Source organism: Melanotaenia boesemani, chromosome 21, assembly GCF_017639745.1.
Source record: "Melanotaenia boesemani isolate fMelBoe1 chromosome 21, fMelBoe1.pri, whole genome shotgun sequence".
NCBI lineage: Eukaryota > Metazoa > Chordata > Actinopteri > Atheriniformes > Melanotaeniidae > Melanotaenia > Melanotaenia boesemani.
This window is the reverse complement of record NC_055702.1, coordinates 25,255,676-25,273,775: the sequence shown is the minus strand read 5'-3', so window position 1 is coordinate 25,273,775 and position 18,100 is coordinate 25,255,676. Positions and strand designations below refer to the sequence as shown.

Sequence of the window (18,100 nt, the reverse complement as noted above, 5' to 3'; positions counted from 1 at the left end):
CACATAGCTAAACAAAAACAAAGAAATTTAGCAAAATAACAAAAGATTTTCTCCAAGTAAACAAACAGAAATAAACCAAGTTAAATAAATAACTAGCTGATATCTTATGCATATGCTTTTCCGTCCCGCTCTTGTTTTCTATAATAACAAATGCTTATTTTTAGTGCTGAGCAACAATTAAATTTTTTAATCGCGATTAATCGCATTGTTAGGCGCAAAATGTCTCTTTCCTTTAAAAAAAGGCTTACAGCTTTATAAAGAAAATGAAGTAAGTTTTGGTTTACAAACATCAGGGGTCTCCAGCCTGCAACTCTGGAGCCACAAGTGTCTCTCTGGACCTTCCACAATGTCTCTAAATATGTGGCTAAAATATTTTTTAAATCTATCTTTCTTGTCATTAGGGTTGGAAACCAGGGACTTTTTTTTTTTATTTACATAATTTTCCACAAATATCTGCATCCCTTTGAATAACTGTTGATCCTCTTTTTTTTTTATAAAGGTTTATGTTTTTCTTGATTTTAAAACCTAAAAATGGAAATAAAAACGTGGTTCTTCAAAAATAACAAATATACTATGGTGGCTCTTCATTAAAAATATATATTAAGTTGCCTTTTTGAAAAGTCTGGTAACATTTGCGTCTCTAAAGTAGTTTTATTTAGCTGGCTGGGGGAAAAATGGCTCTTTGGATTGAAAAGGCTGCAGACCCCTGCACTAAACACATAAACAGGTTTAGCAGCAGTTTTCTCTTTAAACAGTTAAAATATTTCTTCATATATATTTATAAAATCAAATATTTATGAGAAAGAAGGATGAACTGTTCAGGATTTACTAACTAAAAGGTAAAAAGTCAGCAGGATGAATTTAAAGCTGTGAAGCTGCTTCCTTCTAAACACAGAAGGAACAATATGTGATGAATATCAGCATCAGGTGAACAGACAGAAAGCAGGATGAGAATCTCACAGCTTCTAGATGGTGAGGAGAGAGAAATATTCACAATATGCACAATAACTTCCATCCATGCAGCTTCACTGGTTCATTATCCAGATTTTTGGCCTATAATTTCTCTAAACTTTAATTTTCAGCCTCCGCTACCGGGAGTTAAGGGGTTAACATCTCGTTTCCGGGTGTAACGTCAGGTCTGTAGATGTAACTATAAACATGTGTGGTATCCACAGAAAGTCTAGAATCTCAGCTACCAGCTCAGTAAAACCATTTCTATCACCAACAAACACAGTTAAGACAACAAATAATTCCAGGTACCAGGTACACAAAGTCCAAAAAATATGTAAACACAGATGATGTTTCCTCATGAACACGAACAAACGACTCCTCTACTGAAAGCTCACATCACATAGATTCCACAGCTGGAAGTTTCATGTCGCTATGACCAAGATTCACCGAACCAGAGACAGAAGACCCAATTTATGCTTTACGTTTGTAGAAGTCAGAAAGCATGTCTTACCTTTGCTGTCTTGCATAAATTAAAACCGTGTTTATTAAAAAATAAATAAATAAAAAGTTTCTCGTTGTCTTTTGGGAGCAGTTTCTCGTCCAAAAATCATGATGTTCTGTCCATCTGCATGGGTTTTGAGGTACAAAGAGAAACGTCGGTTCTTCTTCTTTCTTAAGTTCGGGACAGAAAACGTCTCTTCATTTTAATAAACCCGCTCTTTCCTGATTACATGGAGGCCATGTTTCTGTCATCAAAGCCAGCGGCCAGCAAAAAAAAAAAAAAACTTAATGCGCGATTAAAAGAATTAAAGGCGTTAATAAAGCGTTGCATTAATAAAGCTTTGCGTTAATAAAGCATTGCGTTAATAAAGCGATTAACGCGCCCAGCACTACTTATTTTATAAGTCTCTTTGAATGTTTTCATACATGTGTATTTTTTTTTATAAAATTCTGTGAACAAAGTAAAAGTAAATGGCTCCTACAAGGACCTCCGGCCATGAATATCTCCGGACAGCAGAGATCTTCCTCCTCCTGGTTGGTGGTGCATCACTTTCTTTTCTGGGTATTTTCTCTTCTTCAGACAGTTCTCTGGAAACCCTAGAGATGGCTGTGTGTGAAAATCCCAGTAAATACTCAGACCAGCAACCATGTCACATTCAAAGTCACTTAAATCCTCTTTCTTCCTCATTCTGATGCTCAGTTTGAACTTCAGTAAGTTACCTTCACCATGTTTACATGACCAGATGTGTTGAGTTGCTGCCCTGTGATTGGCTACTGATCTGCTCTGAAGGGCCATGTATATAAAACTAACTGGATTGTCAGCTACAATCATCCCTAAACTCCAGACCAGACCCTCTGATTCTGTCTCCATGGCTACCACTTGTGGGTTCAAACAGTCTGTAGTAGCTCTTAAACATTTGAGTTTCAGTAAAGTAATGTTTTAGCCTAAATGAACAAAAGGTAACAAGGTAAGCACAGTAACAGGTGACATGATCCAGGACTCCTGTCTACATAACCTAACATAGCTTTAGATTTCCTGAAGACGTCTTTATACTGATGAATGGTGATGAACAGAAAACTGCAGCATCACCCTCGTGAATCTTTGTCTGGTTTCATGTGAAGCCTCAGTCACGTTTGTTCGTGCAGGTGAAGGAGATGGAGCTGGAGCTGGACTCGGAGCAGAAGCGGCACGCCGAAACGGTGAAGACGCTGCGGAAGAACGAGCGCCGCCTGAAGGAGCTACTTTTCCAGTCCGAGGAGGACCAGAAGAACCAGCAGAGGATGCAGGAGCTGGTGGAGAGGCTGCAGAACAAGATGAAGGCCTACAAGAGACAAGTGGAGGAGGCTGTAGGTCACGCCGTCCTCTGCAGGTGTTTCACCAGCTGCAGGTAACTTCCTGTCTGTGCACTGACCGCTCGCTGCTGTCGCTGCAGGAGGAACAAGCCAACATGAACCTGGCCAAGTACAGGAAGACCGTCCACGAGCTGGATGATGCTGAGGAGCGGGCTGACATCGCTGAGTCAGCGCTCACTAAGATCAGGACCAAGAGCAGAGGCAGCTTCGGGAAAGGATACTCCTCCGTAAGTTACTTCTGTACAATCTTTATTTAACTTCATTACGTTCCTCTGCTGATTCACTTTGATTCAGCTTTACGTGTCAAGATCCAACACAGTAAGATGGAGCCGTCCATATTTACAGCTTCCTCTGGTGGTAAGTGGATGTTTTCTGAGTTCAGATGTAACAAGTCTCATTAGTTTTATTTCCTCCTGGATCAGCTGAGTTTGTTTGAGTTGAATCGGCTTTACGACCCCAAAACATAAACATAACGTTACTGACATATGACGGTGTGGTGTGTTAATCTCACACACAGCACAGAAAATAACACATGCAAACATTTACATATTAACTGTGCCTGACATTATTTCAGCATCTGAGTTTAAATTCAACCACTGTATTATAAATCCCACAATGTCAAGGAGGAAAGACATCAGCAATGATCCAAAAGGAGCCATTTTATCTGCTCATCATTCTGAGAAGGAATATAAAGTCATTCCTAAACTATTTGGAGTCCATCATTCTACAAAGAGAAAGTTGACTCATACGACAGCTGCCCGTCTCCCCAGTAGTGGACGTCCCAGCAAGTTCAGCCCAAGGTCAGACTATGAGAGGCTCAAAGAAACTGGAAAAAAGATCTACATCTCAGACTCTCCAGGCCTCAGTTAGCAGGTTAAATGCTAAATTTCAGGACGGTTCTGTTAGAAAAAGACTGAACCAGTATGCCTGGTTTGTTAGGGTTGCAGGAGAAAACCTCTTCTCTCCAGAAACAATATGGCAGCACGACTTAGGTTTGCAAAGCTGAACAAACTACAAGACTTCTGGGAAAATGTCCTTTAGACAGACCATGGTCTGCAAACCAAACGCAGCAAATCAGCACAAACCCCTCGTACCAGCCGTCAGCACGGTGGTGACGGGGCCATGATCTGGGCTACAGGACCTGGACACCGTGAAGTCATCAAGTGCACCAAGAACTGCTCTGGATACACGAGACCACCTGTCCAACATCTGAAGCAACAGGACGATGACCCCAAACACAGCAGCAACCATTTGTCCTTCTTTTATCATTGTAGTTTGTTTTTTACTGCTTCTCTGTTTTAGTTGTTTTTAAATAAATAATAATGACACTGAAATAAATCATATTGTTGTTCAGGTTTTTACAGTATTTAAACAAGGTTTAAGAAGGAACATGATTCATTTTTTAAACCTGAAACGTTAAACCCTCAAACTAAAGGTTTACAGTATTTATCCACCAATTTAACTCAGTTTATTATTTTTTCAAAGAAATAATTCCATAAATTAATCAAATACGTTCTTTTAGATGTAGAATAAATAAGTGATGAATGTAAAACACACTCCATACCCTCCCAGAAGTCCTGTTTATCCCTGTTTGTAGATGATGAAAGATGTGTGTTTTCCACCAGGGTTACAGCACTCCGTACCCGGGTCTGGTCAGGTCACCCAGCTCCGCGGGCTCGGAGGGACGAGGAGAGAAGATCCTTAACGACGACAACGAGTCGGTCAGCTCCCTCATCCCAGCTTATCTCAACTCCCTCAAGAAGCTCATGATCGATTAAAGAAGGCGGCCGTGATGCCTGCACGTGTCCTGCAGTGCGAAGTCTGAAACATCCCAAAGCCCCGGCGAGCAGCATCACATCCAGATGTGCATCACCTGTTTGTGTAAAAACTGTGTATTCCTGTCGAACTGTCTCCTCTTCTTCTTGTGAAAACATTCCAGCTTTCCTCCCCCTTTTTTATATCCAATCACACTGAAGTATTTGTACTTTAAAACAGATTGAATTTGAAAAAAGTTGCGTAGCATTTAAACACCAGCCACCTAAAACTCATTTACTAGTTCATTAGTTATTTATGACGGAGCGGAGGTGTTGGTCTGACTCACAACTTGTTATGTTTGGATCATTTTTGGAGATTTGTGAAGTAAAATTTGACACATCTGCAAATATCATCACACAGCTGCACTAAGGAGGATTAAACATTAATGTCTTCACCTCAATTAAAAGTCTTTCTCATACAACATGAACACGGTATTAAAGTGAAAGACCAGGCAAGCACATTAGTAAAGCTACGTTCGCGCTGCAGGTCTTAATGTTCAACTCTGATCATTTCCTGCCTCCACATCTACAAAGCTGAGAGGTGAAGAAGAGTCAGAATCAAGATGTGTGTTACTGTGCCAGAGTAAATTCAGATGGAACATACCAGAAAATGTAAATGGTTATCTCTTCCTTAAAGAAAACCACAATGCTTTCAGTGGAAACCAGATGATAGCAGCTTAGTTCATCTAGGAATAAGTAAAGTCATGTCTGATGAGGAACTGTGCTACATGAGAAGCTAAAAAAGTAAACCTGAGCAGTTTTCAAGGTGTTTTAATAGAGGTGTTACACAGGTGAATATCTCAGGAAGCCTTTGGCCGATGTTGATGATGGACGCCTCTATCAATGGTCAGAGTCAGGAGGGTCCAGAGATAGCCCCACATTCACCTTAGAAACACCATGAGGGTCCAGAAAGAAGTGAAGCCTGAGATAGTCTATGATAGGAAGAGTGAACCCTTCACTATAAAACCTCCTTCATCTCCATGGAAACCAGCAGGACCTTCATGATTCATTTCAAACAAGGCAGAGTCACAGGAGAACACGTTAGCAGAGATTTTAGAGCTGGAATCAAACTTTTCATCCCAGTTAGACATGATTTCTGATTCTGGCTGCTAGCTCTCAGAGTTTCTGTCCCACCGTGGTGAGACAGACGTCTTTGTAACCAGCAAAGTCTTTGCTGTCATATGACACCTTGTGAGGTTTTCTTGAAGTGGAAAAATCAGCAGAAGCTCTAAAGTGGGCATTTCTGTTGGTAGAGTCTTTTAGCCGAGTTTCTCCCCGTCATGTTGCTATGCTACACGTTAGCATTGATGCTTCCTGGTGTCTGCAAACATCTTCTGTACTCTAGCATCACATGCTGCCTCCTGTACAGGGGCTCTAGTCAAGATGAAGTTAAATGTGAACGCCATCAGTCTACGGTTCTAAAGTGACCCACATGCACATAAATGATGACGTCCGTCTCTTCAATGACGTAAAAGCTGGATAAAATGCGGCATGACTGAGGTTGCTTGGAAAACAGATATGGGTCACATATGGGCAAAAGAAAGTCAGATTTGGCTTTTACCTGCAGTGTGAATGTAGCCTGAAAGTAGGTTAGAAAGTTTGTTCTGGATGTTTTTAAACAGAACATTTCTGAAGAGAATTACATTTTCCAATCCCAACTTTAAAAAAATAAGTTTTTCTGTAGTTGTTACAGCACAAATACTGTGTTCCAGTATTATCTTTCTGTAAACGTGTGCAGACAAATACTATCAGAAACACAGTGAACTGGAGCGTTATCCGACACAAGCTGCATACAGAGCACATAAATGATTGATACATCATTAACTAACAGCTTATAAATGACTCATCAGTCTATACTAACATGTAACTAAGGTGCCATCAGTGTGAATTCAGTGTTTTATCTGAAACTATCTCTGTCTCCACTCGTTACCACACTTTCATTATCAGTACCTGAAAGTGTAACCAAGGCTTGAACGAATAATTCACTTTTACCATTTTTGTTAAAAGAAATAAACTCCTTTCTTTTAAATTTTTTTTGCATTGAATTCTTCCTCCTTTTTCTCTTTCTTACAGATGATGGAAAACAAACAAGGAAACAGCATCTAATGGCATAAGATGTACAATTTTATTAATGCAAACTGTGGATCTGCAGCTATTAATGTACAAAAAACATCTCAAAACTTTCCTTTTAGTGGTAAAGAAAGACTAAACAGTAATACTGGACAGGATGTTGTCGTAAAAGAGCATTTTTGTATTTTGTTCCTGCAGGCAGCAGCACAGACACCAAATTAAAGTGATGCAGTTCCTGTATAATGAAGCATATCGTAAGAGATGTTTCTGTTGTATAGAAAACATTTTTATATTTAAAATATCAGTACCACATGCCTTGTATTTTTACTGCGCTTTTCAGTACATTCTTTACTGCCTTTCTAAACAAAACAGACATTTCATATTTACATCAGGACCCCTGAACACAATTAAAAAGTTTATTTTTATTAGTAATAAAATGTATAACAAGGGATTTTTAGAGCACTTTTCATATGAACAGCAACTTAGTTTGTTCATTTTATATCATCAGGGTATAAAGTGCAAATAGCTGATTTTATTTATTTATTTATTTCATTGAGAATGATGCAAAACAGCTAGAAAATCAATCAGAATGTTTTTAAGATTTCCGTGAAGATTGGTGATTGGTGATTTTAGACCTCAGCGACTGACTGTTCGCTAAACCTCAACAGGTTTTAGCTACTGAAGCACTAATTTAAATTTCACAAAGGATTTCTAAACAGGCATGCATCGTAACCACAAAGTTTGGATGTGGGGTGTATCTGTAAACCGAAAGCATAAGCACTAATGTGTGAGGAATGTTTAAAATGCTAGCTCAGACTTAGCTAGGAAAGTTAGCATTCTAGCTAGCTAGATAAATAGCTAAACAATAAAATTGCTGTGATTTAATTTCTTTTAGCCAGTTAGAAGAAAGTCTTCCCAGTACTCAGATGTCTACTATCAGAGAATATATTAGCAGAAAGTTAGCCACTCCGTTGTGCTTTTTAATGTTTTGAGGAGGTTAACACCTGATTTCTGGCAGCTATTAAATTAATTCTCGGTCTTTGAACATCACATAGCCATCATGTGCATATTTATAAACTTTTACTATTTTCTTACTTCAAAACAAATGATCAAAAGTGAGTCTGACTTAGCATCTGCTGGTGTTAGCTAACACCCCGTAGTGCTGCTAACAGCTGCCATTACAGGCTCTTGGTTAGCCTGTTAATGTTAAACTCTTATTACAGTTTTTCTCTATTGCCAAAACACAAAACCCAGTACTCTAAACCAAATGACCAGTTGCCTAAACACATTTAGTAAAACTCCCCCCCTTTTGCCACAACCACAAACACAATTCACCTGTAGACACTGTTCACAAAACCCATCCCCTTTTTCTCAAAACTCAAAACAAAAATTGCCGTGCTAAAACACATTTTGCATATAACTCTGCTCCAATATGCATTGTGAAGCTCATGTGATGCAAAATGCTACCCACAATCAGCAAAACTTGAACACAATGAACATACCTGGTGCCAATCAGTAAACACAACGACTCATAATTGAAAACACCTATTGCAAATGATGTGACCACACCTATATAAGTCAGTGCAGTTTGCTGAAAGTTCAAAAACAAAAATGGATGATGAAGACAGAAGAAGAGGAGTTTGTGTCAGAGAAGGGAGAGGAGTTTGTGTCAGAGGAGGCAGAGGAGCGGGCCGAGGAGGGAGAGGAGCAGGTCAAGGAGGCAGAGGAGCGGGCCGAGGAGGGAGAGGAGCGGGCCGAGGAGGGAGAGGAGCAGGTCAAGGAGGGAGAGGAGCGGGCCGAGGAGTGGGCCAAGGAGGGCGAGAAGCAGTCCAAAGAGGAGCAGGCCAAGGAGCGAGAGGAGAAGGAGGGCAAGCAAGACAACGCATTTTCATTACAGATGAAATGAGAGCAACAGTCATTGACCACGTCATTGTCCACGGCATGACAATGACCGAAGAGGGACAACGAGTCCAACCAAACCTCAGCAGATTCTCAGTGAGCACCATTATTCGGGCCTTCAGAGAACACAACAGGTACTGTATGTAGTAGTTTTTTAGTCACTACACTAGATATTCACAGTATACAGTAGTATAGTGGAGTGCACCTACATACAGACAAGTGCAATCATGGTTACAGTAAAAGTGTGTACTGCAAGGACCATTTCTGACCAAATGACTATGTTTGTTTCTCTAGAGTTGAAAGATTGCCATTTGCAGGTGGGAGGGCTTCCAGATTCACACCAGCCCAAGAGGTCCTCATTGTGGATATGGTTCGGGAGAACAATGTGATCAGACTACGGGAGAGGATCATTGGTGACAATTTGAACTTTCCGACCATTGACAATGTCAGCCTGACAACCATAGACAGAGTCCTCAAGCGCCAGAGAGTAAGAATGAAGCAGGCCTATAGGGTACCCTTTGAGCGCAACTCTGGAAGAATAAAACACCTCCGTCACCAGTATGTGCAAGTAAGTACAGTACAATCCATGGCCTACAGTACTTTACATACAATACTATACTGTCGTACTGTAATGTGCTCTATTGACTGTCTTTCTGAACACCTGAAAACGCTATTTGTTTCCACAGAGGATGTTCCAGTTGGAGTCCATGGCCAGACCCCATGAATTTATATTTGTGGATGAGGCTGGCTTCAACCTCACAAAAAGGAGGAGGAGAGGCCGTAACATCATAGGACAGAGAGCTATCGTTGATGTGCCCGGCCAACGTGGAGGAAACATCACTCTCTGCGCTGCCATGAGTTCTAGAGGGCTTCTCCACCGGCATGCTGAACTTGGTGCCTACAACACTGAGCGTCTCCTCACCTTCCTAGGAGAGCTCAGATGTTTTGCATGACAATGACCACCTGAATGCTCGGCCAGCAGATCACCACGACCAGCAGATTCCTGGGCCAGCTGATCTTCCCATATACGTCATCCTCTGGGACAATGTTAGCTTCCATCGCAGCATCCAGGTCAGAGAGTGGTTTAACATCAATCAGCAATTCATTAATGTGTGTCTGCCACCCTACACTCCGTTCCTAAACTCAATAGAGGAGTTCTTCTCAGCATGGCGGTGGAAGGTCTATGACCGCCAACCTTACACTAGAGAGAACCTTCTCAGGGCTATGGACCTGGCCTGTGATGTGGCTGTGGAGGCGTTCCAAGGCTGGGTGCGGCATGCCAGGGCATTCTTCCCACGTTGTTTGGCTATGGACAATATTGCCTGTGACGTTGATGAGGTCCTGTGGCCCGACCCAGCCCGACGACGTGATGCCTCTCCATGATTTCGGTGTCAACATACAACATACTGTGTCAATTTTCAACGTACTGTAATAAAAGAAATCGCACCCTGAACATTGTGTTCTCAATTGTTACTGTACAGTATCTATTGTGTGTAATGGATCCTCCATGGAGTTTAGTACTCATTTTTGCATTGAGTTGTGATATTACTGCATTTTCTGCATTATGTAACTATTCCCATGAAATGCACAAATCTATAGAAAATGCCCAAAACATATTTGAGAATAAATAAGGGTTGCTCAAATGCATCCTGGCAGTTGTGAAACTGTAAAAAGAACAGTCTCACACTGTGAAAATTGTGCTTTCAATTTTTTTGGTAATGTGGTTAATGATGCTCAGTAGTGTTTACATTTTTGCAGGCCTTGAGTGGTATTTTGGTGTCAGAGTTTGTTTTTGAGCATATGAGCAACTGTTTTGGTGTGATGGGTTTGCTTTTGAGCATATGAGCAACTGTTTTGGTGTGATGGGTTGGTTTTGAAAAGAAACTGTGAGGTTTAGTGTACGTAGCTTTAGAAAAGTGTTTTGTGTTTAGAGTTTTGTGAAAAGTGAGGGCAGTATCGTGAAATGTGTTTAAGCAATAGAGAAAAACTGTATAACTGAATTTCCACTTATTGTGACTGTTTGGTCCATATTTCCATCGGATATTTAGGCTAATTCACGCCAGTGTTTGCTGAAGGGAAATTATTTTTAGAAAGATTAGCAGCAAAAGGAATGCTAATACTCACTGTTTTGCCAGTTTTGTGAAATGTGCTATTAGCCTCATAGCATAATTGCTATAAAAGTAATGTTTTAAGGTTTTATATGTAATGATGCGCAGTAATTCAGCTGTATTAGGAGAGTACAGTTAGACAGATATCACAATTTCGCCTAAATACGACTCAGGCAGTTATGCTATGAGGCTAACTATGTATTTATATAGCCATGGCAGAGCCACCCTAATAATGGAAAAAAAGGCATTTCATGTTCGCTAAATAAAATGATAAAGTTTTCAGATGTTCTGTTGAAATATCAGTTTGACTGTCGAGCTAATGCTTTGTTAGCATGTTCTCTTTCATTGATCCAACTTTCTGGCACACACTGCCGCCTTTGACACTGCAGAAGTTGAAATAGTTCAGCTTACTAGAAGTGAATCCTGAAGAAGTAAAATGGGCTTTTTGCTTATATGACGTCAAATCCACATCATTAGTTGTGGGTAACATTAAGTGTTGGTCAAAGCTAGCTCATTTTAGACCAGAATGTGTGCGTGTGTGGCACAAAATGTGTTTTGGATGTGGAAAATGCCTCATGTTTGTGTTGTTTCTGTTGTTCCACTGGTTCAAATTGTAAACGTGGTTACGGTTACTTCAGGGTTCCACATGAAGCCATAAAAAGTGAAATGAGCCAAGGATGGAGCTCAGAGAAGAGGAAGGATGCCAGACAGTTGGTGAACTAAGGCCCATTTATGTTCTACGCTAAAGATGGGTATGGAGCATTTCGTCTGAGAGGCACAGTTCAGCAGTGGGGCTTTGAAGCTGATGGGGTGATAAAAACCATTGTCGCTTTCTTGAAAATTGCTGTTTCATTTCATTTTCAAGAACTGTGGTAGTGGTAGCCTAGTGGTTACAGAGGTGAGTGAGGGTGTGGAGGACCGGGGTTTGAGTCCCTTGAGAGCAAACAGAGGTAAACAACTATGGACTCCTGAGCAAGGCCTTTAACCCCCCAACTGCTCCACTGAAACGTGGCAGCACACTCTAATGAAATCTACTAGAGATGGGTAAAATGCAGGGCAGAATTTTCCCATCAGGAATAATAAAGTTAAACTTATTACTATTATTGTGTTTCTCAGCAAGGATGTTGCGCTAAAGGTTTTAGCTTTCCAGGATTTCCCAGCAATCTTTCCGATGATGACAACATGGACTCGGCCACTACGAAGAGTCTATGACACAGTGAAGCAGTTGGTCCTGTAGCACTCAAAAAACCCAACTCATGTGCTTAGAGGAGCAGAAATATGCAGGATTCGTCATGATCTTATGGTCATAGTCCCACTTACTTTCACCCATTCATTTCTAGATTTTCAAGCTTGTCCATGTTTTTATCTGCTTGGTCTCGTAGAAGCTCATCTGAAGCACCAAGCAGTTCAACATATCGAGAACTAAACTGATGGATATTTCTCCAACTACAAACTTAAATCTTTGGATGACCTGTGAGTATCTGTGCCATCAAATAGCTTAATGTTTTTAATTTGCATGAACTCACAGTGAAAATAATGTCTCCACATTCCTGCACATTAGCCATTTTTGTTTGTTTGACACCACTTTGTCCACCAGAAGTACGTGAGCCTGCACAAATCGCGTGATTGTAATTTATCTGTAATTTATAGGAGCAGATGACTCATAAACACACATACATGTGGATGTTTTTCTTATTTTTTGTTTTTCGTGTCTTCTGCTTTGAAAGAAAACTGTTGCATCAGTAGCTAAAGGGTGTGGGGCTTAGCAAACAGTCAACACTTGTAGACAGACAGTAGTATTATGGTGCTTTATCCTTATTCTGCTACACAGTAACATAGCAACACTCATTGGTGTAACTGGATTTAGCTTAGCAGCATCTGTTAAATCATTGCAGTTTCTATGTATTACATTGCATTACACTGCTGCATGACGTAAAGCTATTCAACATTTAGACACGTTTAATAGTCACCTTTGCTACTACTTCATCATTCGCCTCACCCGAGTATCCTTTAGAAAAGAATTCACACTCACAGTTCCCACCTTTGTGTGCTGAGCATCATTTTATAAATACAAGACTACACCCGTCATCTTCATCCCTCAGAGTTCTCACAAAATCTCCCCCAAATACTGACGTGATCCTCGTCAGGTGGTTGTCAGGACGTCCACAACCAGTGAGCTCTTCGTCAGTCTGCTAGGACTCGTGGGGATCGGTGTGTGGAGGAGAAATTATCCCAACACAGACCTCATCTCTCAGTCATGTCCTTGGACTCGGGCCCACCTGGGTCACGGTGTCCAGGTGAGAGCTCAGATTGGTCAGATTTCGACATTTACGGGCCTGATCTCGCCAGTCTTATTCTCCCGTACCCACAGCTCTCTGTCTTTGGTCGGGTCCACACACTGCAGCAGCTGGTCCACCGGCTCCATAGTCTGAAAGAAGATTTAACAGCTGTCACTTTTGAGGATTTGTGAGGGTCAAACCTCATGTTTACTTCACTAAGAGGTGGCTCTTTGGCGCCCTCTGTTGGTGACTTGTGTATTTGTACAGAAACTTTTTAATATTACTAATACAGTAATAGTAAAACTTTATTTAAAACACTCTCTAATGCTAATCTGGAGACAGTACGTCTCTATCTCTGGCTCTCAGTGGTCGCGAGGAAGCATACCAGGTCAGTTAATCTAGATCGAGGACACTGAAGGATTTGTAGGTGATTAGGAATATTTAACATGAAATCTAACAGGAAGTCAGTGAAGGGAAACAGCACAGCAGTGATGTGAACATACTTTATAGAACCAGTAATGAGTCTTGAGGCAGCGCTTTGAATTAATTACACACCAGCAGCCCTGACTGATACAAGTACCGCGAGTTAGTGGAGTTAAGGCCAGAATAGACAAAAACATTTATAACTTTTTGTAAGTCAATCGAAAGAAACAAGCTGGTTTTAACTTTAAAAATAACACGACTGAACAATAGTACATGTTTGAACTGAGCTTTAAAACTAAGGTAAGAATGAAATATTACTCCTAGATTTCTAAAAGTTTGGGTAATATTATCTTAAAAAATGACCAAGACTAGAATGAACAGAAGAGACAGAAGCTGGGGGATCAAACAAAATGACCTCTGATTTGCTGTCATTAGATTTAAGGAAAGTTTGGGGCCACTCAGATTTTAATGTCAGAAAGAAAAGCATCAGACGTTACGGACTGCTGAGCCTCCTCTACAATCTACACTCTTTATAAATGTATTTTTTCTATAAAATGTGAAGACTTCAGTGTACGTTTGTTTGATAACAGTATAAAACATGTAACGCCAAAACTGCAGCGATGTAATTCTCCATTTCTCCACTAGGTGGGGGTGTTATCTCAGTTAAACTTCTAACCCTGGACTAGATGCTGAGCCATAGTTCTCAAACTGTGACTGAAGACTTTTCTGATATTAACCAATTGAAAAGTGATGCTCTGAGTAATCTGTAAATTACAGATCATGTTTTTATCACATTCAAACCATCATATCTCTTGTTTTTTTACAGTCCATCAACATCAGACAAAAAAACAGAGACAGTTTCAGATCTGAACTTTGAGTTCTCCAGGTTTCTCCAGGTTTTCTGTTGCGGTGTTGAGATGAAGACACATTATCTGGTCATGCCGGCGTGATCACAGATCAAAGGTGAATGTCTCTGAATAACCTGTAAACTGTAAGACTCTACAATGAAAAGGCTTCGCCTCACTTGCTGTTATAAAAAGGAAAAGAAGAATGGATGGAGAGTCAGTCTGAGACTGACTAACGTCTGCTGATCAGATATCAGGACTGTGTTCACAGAAGTAGGAGCATCCTTCTCATCAGGATCACTGGTACCAGTTTCTCCACTCACTGTCTAGCTGGTCAACTCTAACATGATTCTAAAGTAACCAGATACTTTCCAAATAAATGATTTGTCTATAAAATACTGTTACTTCCAATACTGTGTACGTGTAAACCTGGATTAATACTTGTGGGGTGTCTGCGTATGGTAGGGTTGGTGCAGCTGATGCCAGTGAATTGTGCTCACGCACTCGGGCGTAGGGTTACTGAAACTCTCCCAGTTTTTCTTTCACACTGATGGACCACATAAAACCAGAGATATAATAGCTGATTATAGCTGAAGTTGTTTTAGTTGAAGACTTCTCTTTGGTAAGACATAATTACGTTGCCAGATCATGAGAAAATGGGCTTCTGATCATAGTCAAAGCTCATTTTCTCCAGATTCACTGGTCTAACTGGTCTTTGAAGTATTGTTGGGGCGGCGTGGCTCAGTGGTTAGAGTGGTCGTCTTGTAGCCTGAGGGTTGCCTGTTCGATCCTCGGCTTGTCGGGCTCATGTCCCTGAGCAAGACAACGAACCCTGAATTGCTCCTGATGGGTCGTGGTCGAGTGCCTTGCATGGCAGCTTCTGCCATCAGTGTGTGAATGTGATGTAAAATGCTTCGGGTATCATTCCAGGTACAGTAAAAGAGCTAAATAAATACAGACTATTTACCATACTGTAACTACTGGTATGCTGTACCTGGAGCTACGTGATAGTTGGCTACAGTTGATTTGACTTTTTCTTTTACATATGTACATATTCCACACCATCAACACTTTTATATTCAATTTATCATTTGTTATGTAGGTGATTACATATTCAAACTAATTTCAGCAGTTATAGAATTTACATTTATTCTACAACCCGATTCCAAAAAAGTCAGAACTCTGTAAAATGCCAATAAAAATCAGAATGCAACGATTTCCAATCTCATCAACTCATGTTTTATTCCCAGTAGAAGAACATATCAGAGGTTGAAACTGAGACATTTTTACCATTTCATGGAAAATATGAGCTGATAGTGAATCTGTTGGCATCCCCGCTTCTTCTAACATGTCTGTAAACATCTGGGAAGTGAGGAGACCAGTTGCTGGAGGTTTAGGAGAGGAATGTTGTCCCATTCTGGTCTGATGCAGGATTCTAGCTGTCTCAGTTTTAACATCTGATATGTTGTTTATGTTCTACTGGTAAAAAAATATGTTTAGATGAGTTTTAGAAAACTTGTATTCTGTTTTTATTTGGTTTTTAGACAGCTTTTTAGGGATTATATTTTATAGTGTTTATGATCCATAAGACAAACTTGAACTATTAAACTCAGTCATGCCAAAGAGGAATAGTTTAAAAAAAACTGTTAAATGAAGATTAAATGCAATCAGGACATGTTAAGAGACATATATGTTGCAGCCTAAATGATGTTTTCTGTGTAGCTTCATGATGTCCTTCTTCCTGTTCAAGGTTTCAGGGACTCTGAAACCTTCACTTCATCCAGTTTGCATTTGCTGTGCAGCAGTCGTTGAATTTTTACTCACACTTTGGTTAAACATGTCCGTCTCGTGCCGAAGGGTTGTGTACTGACAGAGGTGCTGCCTGATCATCTCCACCCGCTCCATCTCCAGCCTCTCCAGCTCCTGAAGAGGACAGGAAGTCAGACAAATCTGCATTTGATCCTACACTTCCACATTAAACACACATACAGGTCCTTACCAAACTGGTGGTGACAATCTCCTCAAACCATTTGGACTGCGACTGATTATAAAGGTCAACGCAGCGCTTGAGATCGTCTCCTGACACAGAAAAGAAAAACAACAGGTTCAGGTATCTGTGCTGGCCGAACTGTAATACACAGTACGTCCAGCAGGTGGTGCAGCAACACAAGCATTTCACCATGGCAGACGTTTCCTACAATAATCAGCTGATGTGATTAACACAAAACAGAGGATCTGTAATGATGACTGTCATTATGATACATGATTGGAAAAGATTACAGTGTATTTTATTAATGCCTCAGTTTGTATCCTGCTGACAAGCAAACAAACACTAATCAAAAAGGGGATTAGATCAGAGAGGAAATTATGTTAATGAAACATGACAAACACACCTGCCTAATATGCTTGAGGTTTGAATTTTCCCAAAACACCTCAGTTGGGTCTAAATTAGTTTTTAACTCCATCTTCCATCAAATAGTAAGAAATCTGATCCTGAGAAAGTCTAAAATAAGGCCAAAACTTTAACTGAGTTCATGTTAATTCAACTAAAACTGAGAAAATGCAGAAGCAGTGTGTAAAAAAAACGCAAGCAGCTTGTGAAACCACCTTTAGCAGCAATAGTATTAGGTTATCATTTCCTGTATGACGTTCAGTCCCACGTGGATGTGGAGCAACGTTGCTTTAGGTCATTGAGGCTTGCAGCTCCCTGTAAGCAATTCAGTCAGGTTGAGGTCTGGACTGCCATGTTCCTTTTAGAGAGAAGAGGTTTTCTCCTGCAACTCTTCCAGACCAGCCATACTGGTTCAGTCTTTTTCTAGTTGTTCTTTCATGAACTTTAACATTTAACATGCTAAACAGGGCCTGGAGAGTCTGAGATGCAACTCTTGGCTTTTTTCTTTTTTTAATGAGATTATCTGAGCATTGCACAGTCTAATCTCAGCCTGAACTTGCTGGGACATCCAATCCTGGGAAGATTGGCAGCTATTGTGAATGTTTTCTTTCTCTCTAGTTTAGAAATAACCTTATAACCCTTCACAGATTGATGGTCAACAGATGTTTCTCTAAGATAATTGCTGATGTCTTTCCTCCTTGGCACTGTGTTAACACAGACCTGAATGCTGCAAACCAAAAACTGGCAAAACTTATGCTTTTCATGATCTGATGATGATCTTTCAAGCTTGTTACATACTCTGCAAGAAGCGAGAACTTTGTTATTGCTCTTAAGGCTGCAAGAAGAAGAAAAATGTTTGTTTTTGGTTCAGTCAATTCATACTCCACGAGAAGTTTCATCTGCAACGGGGTGGGTATTACGGCGGCAGGAGGGGGTGTCCGTGTTTTGTGTGCAGTGAACAGCTGACCCTGTGAGCTCGTACTAAACAAACTTCAAGGCACTTAAACATTTTGGATTTGGTCAAACCTTTTGTAAAAGGGTTAAATTGCTATACACTGACCCCAGTGCCGAGATACTTGCTAATATGATTTCAAAACCAATTGTGATACGTAAAGGATGTCAACAAGAATGCCCCTTGTCGTCACTTCTGTTCACTATTGCAATAGAACCTCTAGCCATAGCTGTACGATCTCACGCAGAAATCTCAGGTATATCTACAGTATAGGTCAAACAGAACACTGTATTGCTTTGTATGCAGATGATGTTTTTGTTTTTCTTAAAAATCTTAAGAAATCTATTCCAGCTCTATTAGAACTTATAAAGAAATTTGGAACATTCTCGGGATACAAAATAGTTCAAAATCTGCAATAACGGTGCTAAATCCTACAAACTGCTGTAACCCACAAGTTACCAAGTTTAAAGTTATCAATAAATCTGAGTAAAAAATATTACCAAAATATAAAAG

General features: G+C 40.3%; 3 protein-coding genes across 8 annotated transcripts in view; 2 read left to right on the top strand and 1 right to left on the bottom strand.

Annotated features, from left to right (window-relative positions):
• The window catches only part of LOC121632102 (myosin-16), an 88,327-nt gene extending 81,678 nt beyond the window's left edge, over nucleotides 1-6,649 (top strand). For all 4 annotated transcript variants that reach the window (XM_041973284.1, XM_041973285.1, XM_041973283.1 and 1 more), the window contains 3 exons: nucleotides 2,599-2,799; nucleotides 2,886-3,032; nucleotides 4,431-6,649. In XM_041973284.1, coding sequence (XP_041829218.1) covers nucleotides 2,599-2,799; nucleotides 2,886-3,032; nucleotides 4,431-4,583 — 501 coding nt within the window. In that variant the 3' untranslated portion in view covers nucleotides 4,584-6,649. The remainder of the gene's footprint in view (nucleotides 1-2,598; nucleotides 2,800-2,885; nucleotides 3,033-4,430) is intronic.
• Nucleotides 6,650-8,469: 1,820 nt separating this feature from the next.
• Nucleotides 8,470-10,396, top strand: LOC121632109. 2 transcript variants are annotated; one of them, XR_006008875.1, is made up of 4 exons: nucleotides 8,470-8,722; nucleotides 8,883-9,156; nucleotides 9,275-9,659; nucleotides 9,739-10,396. XR_006008875.1 is itself a non-coding variant. In XM_041973300.1 (3 exons), exons 1-3 carry the CDS (start codon nucleotides 8,592-8,594, stop codon nucleotides 9,539-9,541), a joined length of 672 nt encoding a protein of 223 aa, XP_041829234.1. In that variant the 5' UTR covers nucleotides 8,471-8,591; the 3' UTR covers nucleotides 9,542-9,734. The 2 variants fall into 2 exon arrangements, 1 of the variants encoding a protein (XP_041829234.1); XM_041973300.1 differs by lacking the exon at nucleotides 9,739-10,396 and having other exon boundaries at nucleotides 8,471-8,722; nucleotides 9,275-9,734.
• LOC121632106 (growth arrest-specific protein 7-like) overlaps nucleotides 10,371-18,100 on the bottom strand; it is an 83,569-nt gene continuing 75,839 nt past the window's right edge. For both annotated transcript variants that reach the window (XM_041973295.1, XM_041973296.1), the window contains 3 exons: nucleotides 16,243-16,322; nucleotides 16,068-16,166; nucleotides 10,371-13,124 (listed from right to left, as the gene is read on the bottom strand). In XM_041973295.1, the coding sequence (XP_041829229.1) occupies nucleotides 13,011-13,124; nucleotides 16,068-16,166; nucleotides 16,243-16,322 (293 nt within the window). In that variant the 3' untranslated portion in view covers nucleotides 10,371-13,010. The remainder of the gene's footprint in view (nucleotides 13,125-16,067; nucleotides 16,167-16,242; nucleotides 16,323-18,100) is intronic.

Bases quoted from the DNA above. Each gene is read 5' to 3' on its own strand.
- LOC121632109 (XM_041973300.1), top strand. From the start codon at position 8,592: ATGAGAGCAACAGTCATTGACCACGTCATTGTCCACGGCATGACAATG. The intron at 8,723-8,882 runs GTACTGTATGTA...TTGTTTCTCTAG, and splicing joins GCCTTCAGAGAACACAACAG to AGTTGAAAGATTGCCATTTG. The intron at 9,157-9,274 runs GTAAGTACAGTA...TTGTTTCCACAG, and splicing joins TCCGTCACCAGTATGTGCAA to AGGATGTTCCAGTTGGAGTC.